Consider the following 10,640-nt stretch of genomic DNA (forward strand, 5'->3'; position numbering starts at 1 on the left):
TGCCCCAGATTCACCTGGAAGGCTTGTTAAAACACCTATGGCTGGGCTCCACCTACAGTTTGATTCAGTGAGTCTGGGGTGGGGCTTGAGAAACTGCATTTCTAACAAGTTCCCAGGTGATGCCGATGTTACTGATTCAGGAACCACACTTCCAGAACCACTGCTCTAGGTTTATTAATTCACAGGGAATGCAGGGGACAGAACACGCTAAAGGATGCCACGAGAATGCAATCAGTGAAATCAAGACCAGGAAACTACTCAACAGTGACCTTCAAGAAATACACTGCAGAAACAAAAAACAAAAAAACTCCAAATACAGTGCAAGGAAAAAAAACTGGAGGACCCTATAGATAAATGGGACTTAAGATGTCTTTTTAGAGGTATATATTGAACCATCTTCAGCTGAAATGTCTAGGATTTCCTTCAAAAGTATCTATAGAGAAAGTGGATAGGCATCTAGATAGTTAAAGCTGGATGAGTGCACAGGAGGTCCATCACACTATTCTCTAGCCGGTGTTTGAACTTTTGTATAAAAGTAGCAGCAATATATTTAAATAGTACACGCAAGGTTGTTCGTGAATGACTGGAAAGGGGTAGTGACATTTCTAATACTTGGGCACCATATTCAGCAACTCTGCTTTACCTTTTTCTCACCTGGCTAGAACATTAAGGTTTGACTATTCTAATCATGGAAATTTTTATTTCATCTTTGGCTGCACCACTCGGTGTGCGGGATTAGTTCCCCGAGCGGGGATCGAACCCGAGCCCTTGGCAGTGAAAGCGCGGAGTCCTTAACCACTGTACTGCCAGGGAGTCTCCTGGAGTGGTTTACAACACAGGCAGCTACTATCTCACAAGTGGCTGTGCCAGCTGCTCTGATGATCGCACGCACTGCCTACAACGCGGGAAGACACTGTTTCATAGCTGAGGACAGTTTTCTATTGCATATTCCTCTCATCTACGTAAAAGTTACCTCCAACTCCCTTTCGGCCCTTGGCCAGGGGAACCACTGTCCTGGTTTCCACAATAACGGAGTACAAATTGATGCCATCAAAGCTCTCCGTTCAGTAACTTTGTCAGTCTCCAAAAGGATTCCCTCCCCTCCTAAAACCCAAACACCCCTTCTTTAGATCTGACCTTTAAAACAGTCTACCCCCCACAGAAAGCACCCCGACAGAATGTCAATGAACAAAACTTAGAAAATCAACAAATGTTAATAGCGGGTGACAGTTTGATAGGAACTGGGTATTGAATAGGCTCTGGTTATCTCCCACAAATTATTGACTATAAAGGGAAAAAGTGACTTCATAATTGATTCAGGTTATTATCACAATGCGCCACTAGATATGATGCACTGAGGACAGTCTCATTTTTGTGATATTTCTGCCAAAAATGCAATCATGAGGAGACATCAGACAAACCCAAATTGAGAAAACTTCTACAAAATAACCACCCTTTACTCTTCAAAAATGGCAAGGTCAAGAAAGGCCAAGGACCTGTTCCAGTTTAAAAGAGACTAAATAAAACCATGACAACTAAATGCAGCAAATGATCCTGGGCCAATTGAAAAAAAGTATAAAGGATGTTATAGACAACTGACAAAATATAAATACTGTGGATGAGATAAGATTATATCAAAGCTATTTCCCTGGTTTTGACAGGCAGACACTATAGTTATATGAGAATGTCCCTGGAAATACACAAAATTTTAGGGATAAAACAGAAAGATATAACTTACCTTTCAGAGGGTTTAGGAAAAAACAGCGTAAATGAAACAAAATATTATTGGTGAATGGCAAAGGGTATGTAATTTTTTGTACTATATTGCAAGTTTTTCCTAATTTTGAAATTTTATCAAAATAACTATAAAAGAAGCCTGCTCATTAATGCCTCTTCAATGCTTTTCACTAAGGGGAATTGAGTATCTGAAATAGATACTGACACTTTAGGGCTGTTAAGAACTGAACCAGGATTTAAATCCTGCCTCTGTTGACAACTTCCCATACAAATAACATACTTTTCTCAGTAATGATCTCAAAAATGGGTGCAAGTTTCTGGATGTTAACAATAAATAATATAAATTACATGTGAGAGTTTCTTCGTAGAAAGTATAATACTTAAATATCACTTGACTTTGTAAAATTCAGATGAGCTATGATCAAACTACCTGGGAAACATTAATTTTACCAGGTTTGCATCTCCAGAAAGATGCATAAGAAACTAGTAATCCTGGCTTCCTCCAAGGGGTCAAGGATGGAATTTACTGTTTGTTAACTTTTTGTATTTACCTTCTGATTTTTGAACCATGATTCCTTTCTATTCACTTTATCACTTTATTAAGTACTATGCTGGGGGCCCATATGTGAAGTTGTTGTAAGCCAGCCAGGCAAATCTAAACAAGCTATTTAGGATCTAGAAGACCAATTAACACAACTGCAAACACACATCCTTTTAGTGAATGGAAGCATACATGGTGTTAGGGACACAAAGATGTATCTTGTTCAAGATGTGGTTGCTGCCTCAAAAAGCTCAATATTTTGGGACTTCCCCGGCAGTCCAGTGGTTAGGACACCTCGCTTTCACTGCCGAGGCTGCGGGTTCGATCCCTGATTGGGAAACTGAGATCCCACAAGCCGCACAGCTTGGCCAAAAAAGAAAAAGCAAGTCGCAGAACACACTCATGGTATGAATAGCTTACTGAAGCACACAGGAATTACGACTGGAGAAGTCTGGGCAAATACACTGTGTTAGAAGCAGCTACCTTAGTAAGTGGGCTCTAAAAGAGCGATACTTTATATTCCAAGGACATACTACTTTTGCAATTAAAAAATCAGGAACTTAAAACATTCCACAAGATTTGTGTACAACCACAAAACCTGGATGAAGGTAGAAAACAATGCTTTCTGAAAGCAATGTAAATAAAAGTGAAATCAGGTGGGAAAAGATGACTGAGCTCCCTAGTTTATCTGAGTAATTGTCACAGAAAATGTTCAAACTGCTACAAGGTAACAATGGGTAAATTCTGTGTGAAAACTAAAGCAGGACAATAGCAGAGACTTAGCATGTTTAGTCCTTCGTAGCAGCATAGTTACTTATTATGGTACTGTTCTAAGTACTTCTCACATATTAACCTTTCACCTTCACCACCCATGAGGGGTTATCCCTACCACTTTGCAGATGACACTGAAGCACGATGTTAAGTACTTGCCCCAGTTAAACCATCTACTATGTTGATCCTAACCTCACGTTTCTGAGGAGCTGAAAACAAGACCTTTTCTCATACTCAAATCAGGAATGAAACTTGCCAACGGCAACTCAAATTCAAATCACCATCTGCCAAATATGTGGCGCTAAGTGGGAATACACAATAAACTCAAAACAAACCTTTCCCTCAGTGAACATTTTATTGAAGTAATAAAGCACAAAGCAGGTTAACAAAGTGGGAGAAAGAAGATACCAAGAGAAAAGATGGTAACAACACAGGAGTGGAACATTAAGTCACAGGAGCAGGAAGGACTGGAACTGGCCATAAAGGCACTATGGCATGTCCACACGCTATCACATAAAAGAAAGGGGGATCCAGTTATCATTCACTTCTAGTTTGCTCTCCACCAGGTTAATACTCCATCTAGCCACAGATGAACATGTGGCAAGTTGTAGAGACTCAGATTCTACTTCAAAGTTAGCAAGGAACTAAACATTTCACTGGTCAAGTGGGCCAGTGTTATAAATACAGTGGTTTAGCACATCCAATGATGTAGGTTCACAGGTGTGGGATAGAAACCAGAATTTTAATAAGTTGGCCTTTGCTGCTGAATTCTTATGGTGCAGACATTTAGCTATACAATTACCCACGGGGTGGGGGGGGGCGGGGAGCTAACAATGCAAACAAACCTGACTACCATGCGATGGAATATCGACACAAGAAAGCCCAGTTGAAGGATGCTGCATACTTTTAGAAAGCCTAATTTCACATTGTAGTACTCCCCTCTTTCATTTTAACAGGCTGTGGTTTTAAAAGCTTTTTTTCTTCCGCTGAAAACAAGAGAACTTTGGTCAAAGCCAATTCTTAAAAGTAACTTGTCCTTAAATGTAATTTGAAAGGCAGTGGAGGCTTGCTTCCTCATGTAAGAGTCCTAACTTTTGTTCCTTCAAACAGGCAAATCAATGAACTATAATTACAGATACCAGTTTCTTCTCTCAAAATCTGAAGTTTATATTGAAAAAAAACCCCAAACAAACCATATTTCTTATGAACATCTAAAAAAAAAATATCAAAAGCATTAAAGAAAATAAGGTCTTGGAAGAAGCATCAACCTTCTGGGGCACTATGTTCCTAAGATTAGGTTCTAAGATTTCATAACAGGAAGCCCAGTAATTATTAGAACAAGTCTTTTTACATGAGCAAACACTAGCAGTTACAGTGTCACTTTGGCATCTAGATCTTTGACTCAATCTTTTCCACACAGTCTCAATTTGATTACGCTTGCCTTCTGGATTATCTGAACCTACAAACCAACTCTAGATTATGATGCTTTCTAGTCCCCCCTGCAGCACAATGAGTGGTACCCACCACACCCTAACACTACCCAGCCCGTAACACCTTATATAGATTGACAGCTCCCAGGAAGATGTTAAAGCTGAGCCATATAATCTACATCTTGATTTCAGACTAAGATTAATGAGTGCTTTTAATGAAATTACCTTATTTAAAGAATCTGGAGAAAGATATATATATATAAGGTAATTCATTTCTCAAACTGCAATCCCAACTAACTAGGCTTAACGGATGTATGGACTAATTGGTAACCCAGTAACTCCTACAAATTTGCAGTATTATAAAATTTGGTTTCCACAGTATTCATTACCCTTCATGACGATGTACAAAAGTTTAGGGTTAACCCATTTAAATTTTTTCCAAGCCAACCACATAAAGTTCTACAAGGATGATCTAACCAATTATCACAGAACCCCACTAACTAAAGGGGACTGACTTATTAGGTGGAATTTTACTTTAATCAGTAAAACTGATTTATCAAGCGATCTGTTTTAAGTGCCTGTTAAGGATGTTTCAGTAGAAAATGAAATATTTGCTTTTCCATTTTGAATAACACACCAAATTTCTGATCAAAGAAAGGTTACTTCCATTTTTACATAACAAACATTAAAGACCACGGAACCTTTTTCTAACAAAACACTAATTACAATGACCACTTCCAGAAAGTGGGATTACCAGGCTAGATAAGATCCCAAACAACAGGAACTATTTTTTGAAGAGTTCAATCAATTTAAGTTTGAAAAAGGTTTCATTATTTAAAAAATCTATTAATTTAGGCAAAACTGTATAACAGATCGACTATAAAATCTTTTTTTAACTTAACCTGTTTAGGGGGCCAATATGACTTTGGCAAATTTGAATAACAGGACAAAATAATGTTATCCAAATTGAATAATTTATTGCTGGTCTGAGACTTGCCTTGTTTTACACTTAAGTAGAATTTACATTACTTCCACAGATAGCAGATAATCAATATTTGAAGGAATTTAAGAGTGACCTATTCAATAAGGCAATCATCTTGGTAGCAAACTTTTATTGAAATCTTACATAACTCAAGCTTTATAAAAAGCCAACATAATTGGAAATTGGGTTCTCCCTCTAAAGCCTTAAGTGTTCAAAGCTTGAAACGGTTAATTTAAAATTAAGCAAACAAATATAACAATGACAGAAACCCCTGCAGCAGATGCTGCTGAAATACTTAAAAAAAAATCTAAATGAGCTTAATCTTTACAAAAGTTATTTTAGCTCAAAAGCTATAAAATCAAAGTTATCTTAATTCTACAAAGGGAGAAGATCTTTGACTTCATGCCATTTCTTTAGAATCTCATCTTTTTCATCAAATTTGGCTACAAATCCAATTTTTGTATGCCCCTGTTTTCGGGAGACTCTTCTTGCAGAAGAGGCCAAGTACAAACGTGGAAGAGTAACTGCCTAAGCAAGTAGGAAAGTGTTCCGTAATAGTGTGCAAAGAATGTAGAGTTCTGGGTTAATCTCTGGAACTCGATCTGGATCGTGACCTTGACTTTGAATGAGATCTAGAATGGGATCTTGAAGCTCTTTTTGGTGGAGGGGACACAGAACGGGCCTTTGAGGGTGGAGCAGGTAGGGGTGAATTGGAACGAGACTGGCTCCTTGATCTGGATTTTGACTTTATATCACCTTTCCCATTTTCTTTGGGGGAACGAGATCGAGAACGAGACCTGCTTCGAGATTTCTCATATTCATCCTTCGATCTGCTCCGAGAGCGCGAACGGGAGCCTCGATCAGACTTAGGTTTAGATTTGCTTTTTGATCTAGATTTCCTGCCTTTTGAACGAGAACGTGATCGACCTTTGCTCCGAGACCTGGATCTAGACAATAAAAGCCAGATTTTTTTTTTCAGTACCTTGCCAAACACATAAGCACTCTATAAAGTATGTAATTCAGAAAAACACTCAAGAACACATTTACCGGGAGCGACTTTTTGAGATACTTCGAGATCTACTGCGGCTGCTCCTACGACTCCTACTTCGTGACCTTCTTCTAGACCGTGACCTGTAACAAGAAACGCGACAATAAAGCTTTATCTCAAGACATCTTGATGTGAATGTTTGTACCATTTATGAAAAATAGACTAACCAACAATTGCTCCAATGATGCAACAAAAGAAACTAAGAACTGACCTAATTTCAATTAAGCAGCAATTGAAATACTGCTGATTGAATTTTTCTTTATTTGTGGCAAATACTGTTTCCTCCCTTCTCCATATCCTTCAATAAGTTACCTTGATCTGCTTCCAGAATAAGACCGCCTGTGGCTTGTTCGTGGTTTATCTTCAATTAGTCTAATATTTCTCCCATTGATTTCCGTACCATCCAGCTTATCCAAAGCACGCTTCATGTCAGAGTAGGAGCGAAACTCAATGACGCCTTCATTTGTGCGTTCTTTGTGAGCATCCGCATAGGTTACTTCACCTGCTTGTCTCATGAAATCCTAAAAAGAGCAACAAGACACATCAGACCCAAAAATCTAAAGAAAAAACAACTATGCACTAAATCCAATCCTCAGAAACGAAAGAGCAATACAAAACCCTACCTTTTAACCATTAGTCATATCTTTTTTACCTCACATTATAGCACTCACCTTTAAATCTTGCCAACTGCAACGACTAGAAAGATTTTCTACAATAAGCCTGAATTCTGTGCGTACAGGTGGTCCATATTTGTCTCTGCCAGAGGTTCTCCGACTGCTGTATCCACCTCCACCACCTTTATCACATGAAGAGAACAATTAGATGCTTTGTAGTGATAGGGATACAAGTTTTTGAAAGTTAGTACAAACATATCAACTTTTATTTACTGGAGTAGGACTTTGCTACTATATTGCTAAACCTTTGATACAGTTGTGATTTGCCATAAATTAAATTAAGGGCAAGTCAAATAGACTAAATCCAACTAAACTCTCCTACATTCTGTTAGAAAGTGACTGCTCCTTTATTCAATTTACCTCGCTAAGTTTTATTTTACAGAACATTGTAAAATATAAAACTTAACTGATTACATGCATTTCTACATTTTACAAAAATGTTTACTAGTTACACTAAGTACTTACATCACAGTGTGAGGTTTTTGGTGGTGGTTTGGCCACAAAACACGCAAGGTAACAGTCACCTAGTTCAGATTAACCAGTTTTGTCTAACCCTTGGAATCCTCACCATCACCCTGCGTCTAATGGCAAAAGGCTGCTGTCGTCATGGCTTCCGGTAAGGTCAGCCAAAGGGTCATAGGGCAAGGGTCACACAATGTATGGAAAAGCCAAGGCCAATCAGGAAAGGCAGTCATCTTAGCCTCAGTGGACACAGCCTCAGCCCCATTGGTCACTTTCAAATTGAAACATCAAGGACTTGTTAAAAAGTTTGAATTCAACATGCAACAATTTCAACATCAAACATTTAACATAACCAAAAATCCCCCCACCTCCTCCCAATAACATGCCCCAACTAGTTCAAATACAGCATAAAGCTCATTTAAATCTACTTTGTGGTAGACTACCACATTACTTCTAAAGAATATTTCCTTTGGCCCCCGCCAATTTGAATAACACTAAAATCTACTCTTAAAACCCCACCCCCTTTCCCGCCCCGACCCCACCTCCACCCCAGCCTGTCCCCAAACTTCTAGGCTAAATCATTCACATTCCCAGCTAATGCACTGACAGGTAAGTAAGGGGCATGCAACAAATACAGCCATCCCTCACTTCCTCCGTAGGCAGAGCCCACGACAGTGCTGACAGGGGCCCAGCACGTCACCCCCTCCCAGCTTAGCAACCCCGCCCCCAAACACCCAAACCCTGGCTAGGCAAAACCCACCACCCAATCCCCGCGCTCCGGCGTCCCGTGTCTTCACCGGGCAGGCGTGAAGGCAGCGGGCCCCGGGGACACCCGAGTCAAACGACCCCGGCCACCGCGCCTGCCCGGCTGGGAGGCCCCACCCCGGCCCCCCTAAGCCTGCGCCCGCCCCCCGGGGTCCCAAGGACGCGGAGCGCGCGGGGGTGGGACTCACTGCGGCTTCCGTAGCTGTAGCCGTCACGATCGCGGCGCGGGCCCCGGGCGTGCTCCACGATCACGCGCTCGCCGCAGAGCTCCTTGCCGTTCAGCTCGTAAACGGCGTCGTCGGCGTCGCGGGAGTCCTCGAACTCCACGAAGCCGTACCTGAGGGGCGGTGCGAGGGCGGGAGACCGGCGGGAGTCGTTAGGCCGGGGGCGCGCACGCACGCGCCCCCGCTCCCCCCGCGCGCTCCCGCAGCCCCGCGCCGCCGCCATCTTGGCGGCCCTGCCACGCGGCGCCGCGGCCTTGGCCGTCTCCTCCTTCCGACGTTACCCTGCCGCCACAGGCCCGGGGCGCTGCGGCCGGACGTGGGCACCCAGGCTAGACTCACCCATTTTTAAGGTCTATTTCGAGAAGGCGGCCATAGCCACTGAAAAAGCGCTGGATGTCCTTCTCCCGGACGTTGTAGCTCAGGCGTCCTATGTAGACGCGCGGCATGTCCGTGGCGGGCGAGGGGCCCGAGGGCTGGCTGTCGAACGGCGGACCTCAAGGCAGAAGCCGCGGTGCGGGTGCGGGGACGGCGAGAGCCCGGACACACACCTCCCTCCGCAGCGGCGGCCGAGTCCAGCCACACAATGGTGCGCGCGCGCCTGGGCTACGCTATAAGGGCGGGCGGCTGTGGGAGGGGCCCGGCGTGTGGCGTCAGCGCGCTGCACCTACCCTCCCGCGCTTTAAGCCGGTGCGCTGGGCGCGAGGGTGACTTGCGAGTTCTTCGCCCGCCAAGTTTTGGGGAAGTGAGGGTCTAGCAGCTCACCGAATTTTCTCCACACATCCTTGTAAACGTCGTATTCCGTCTCCAGCCGCGGACTTGTTTTCTAATTTGTACTTAAAATAAAAAAACGAACCGTTCCTCTGTGTGATCTCTCCAGGACTGGCGCTAGGAGAATCCCTTTTTTCATTGGTTCTCGAGGTTGTCATGATAGGCCTCCGCGGTCTCTGATTGGTCCCGGGAAACGAGGCTCGAATTTTCTCCGCGGGTCGTTCGGCTCACGCTCGGCTGGTGGGGAAGGTGCTTTCGGACACAGTCGATTAGGTACCCTTTTCCACAGCGTACGAGGTTTGCGCTCCGAGGTCGTGGGGACCCGGCCGGGCGCGCACAGCCCTGCTGGCTTCTATCCCTCTTGGTCTCACAGCCGTGATCGTGGTCTCACAGCCGTCATCGTGGTCTCACTTCACCGCCTCCCTGTACGTCCGCCTCTCCTTCCATGGGTCTTTCTTGGAGCACTGGCACCTGGAGCCACCTATAGATTGAGGTGTATATGGCAGTCTCACGCTCGCTGTAATTGCCGACGAAAGGAGCAGGGCCAAGGCCTCTGGCCCAAGAAAGTTGAGCAAGACCTGGCAGTCCTGCCCCAGAGGTACGCTCATGTTCTCCCCACTGTGGAGAGTCCGTTGTCCCAACGCGATCCCTTCCCCCATTGGTTTGGAAGGCATCTTATCTATGTGGCAGAAACGCACATTTTGGAGTTTTATCACTAGAGATGCCATTTAAAGCTGGAGAACTAGATGAAAACCACAGAGGAATAAGTTTAAGTGGAGAGCAGAAGACCCTGGAGTCCTCTGAAACTTCAGTTCAGGAAAAGGTGCTGGGAAGAAGTGACCAGAGAGGTGGGAAGGAGAGCTGGAGGGCGTGGTGTCACACAGCTGAGACGAAATGGCATCACGGGGATAATACTGGCTCTTTAGGTATCTCCGTATATTCCAGCTCTTCGTGAGTGGGGCAACCTTGATATTCTACAGGTTCTGTTGAAAGGGGGCGATTTTGCCCCCACCAAGGGACATTTGGCAAAGTCTGGGGGTCTGTTGGCTGTTACGACTAGGGGAGGGTGAGTGTTAATAACTGGCATCTGACGGTAGAGACTACACTGTCTGTGCTTAAAGTTAGGTAAGTAAAATATATAGGTGGATCTTAAAAAAGTTGTGTGTGGCATATAGTAATTAGGGAAAGAAGAATTAACGGGATAACATTTTTTTCACTCATTGAATTGTCAATATTTT

The 10,640-nt window shown here is 43.5% G+C and overlaps 1 protein-coding gene across 3 annotated transcripts; it reads right to left on the minus strand.

Moving 5' to 3' along the window:
- Positions 1-3,385: 3,385 nt before the first annotated feature.
- SRSF6 (serine and arginine rich splicing factor 6) lies at positions 3,386-9,232 on the minus strand. Of its 3 annotated transcripts, XR_004345851.1 has the most exons (7): positions 8,974-9,232; positions 8,599-8,747; positions 7,649-7,916; positions 7,181-7,305; positions 6,822-7,030; positions 6,509-6,592; positions 3,386-6,408 (listed from the first exon to the last, which is right to left on the minus strand). XR_004345851.1 is itself a non-coding variant. In XM_032605750.1 (6 exons), exons 1-6 carry the CDS (start codon positions 9,078-9,080, stop codon positions 6,045-6,047), a joined length of 1,038 nt encoding a protein of 345 aa, XP_032461641.1. In that variant the 5' UTR covers positions 9,081-9,231; the 3' UTR covers positions 3,386-6,044. The 3 variants fall into 3 exon arrangements, 2 of the variants coding, with proteins under 2 accessions (XP_032461641.1, XP_032461640.1); XM_032605750.1 differs by lacking the exon at positions 7,649-7,916 and having other exon boundaries at positions 8,974-9,231; XM_032605749.1 differs by lacking the exons at positions 7,649-7,916; positions 8,974-9,232 and having other exon boundaries at positions 8,599-8,872.
- Positions 9,233-10,640: the final 1,408 nt, after the last annotated feature.

The sequence above is a fragment of the Phocoena sinus genome, chromosome 15 (assembly GCF_008692025.1).
Source record: "Phocoena sinus isolate mPhoSin1 chromosome 15, mPhoSin1.pri, whole genome shotgun sequence".
Classification (NCBI taxonomy): domain Eukaryota; kingdom Metazoa; phylum Chordata; class Mammalia; order Artiodactyla; family Phocoenidae; genus Phocoena; species Phocoena sinus.

Coding starts and splice junctions, on each gene's coding strand:
- SRSF6 (XM_032605749.1), bottom strand. CDS start 8,857: ATGGCGGCGGCGCGGGGCTGCGGGAGCGCGCGGGGGGAGCGGGGGCGC. Junction 6,593..6,821: donor TATTCTGGAAGCAGATCAAG/GTAACTTATTGA, acceptor TTCTTGTTACAG/GTCACGGTCTAGAAGAAGGT. Junction 6,409..6,508: donor ATCTCAAAAAGTCGCTCCCG/GTAAATGTGTTC, acceptor TTTATTGTCTAG/ATCCAGGTCTCGGAGCAAAG.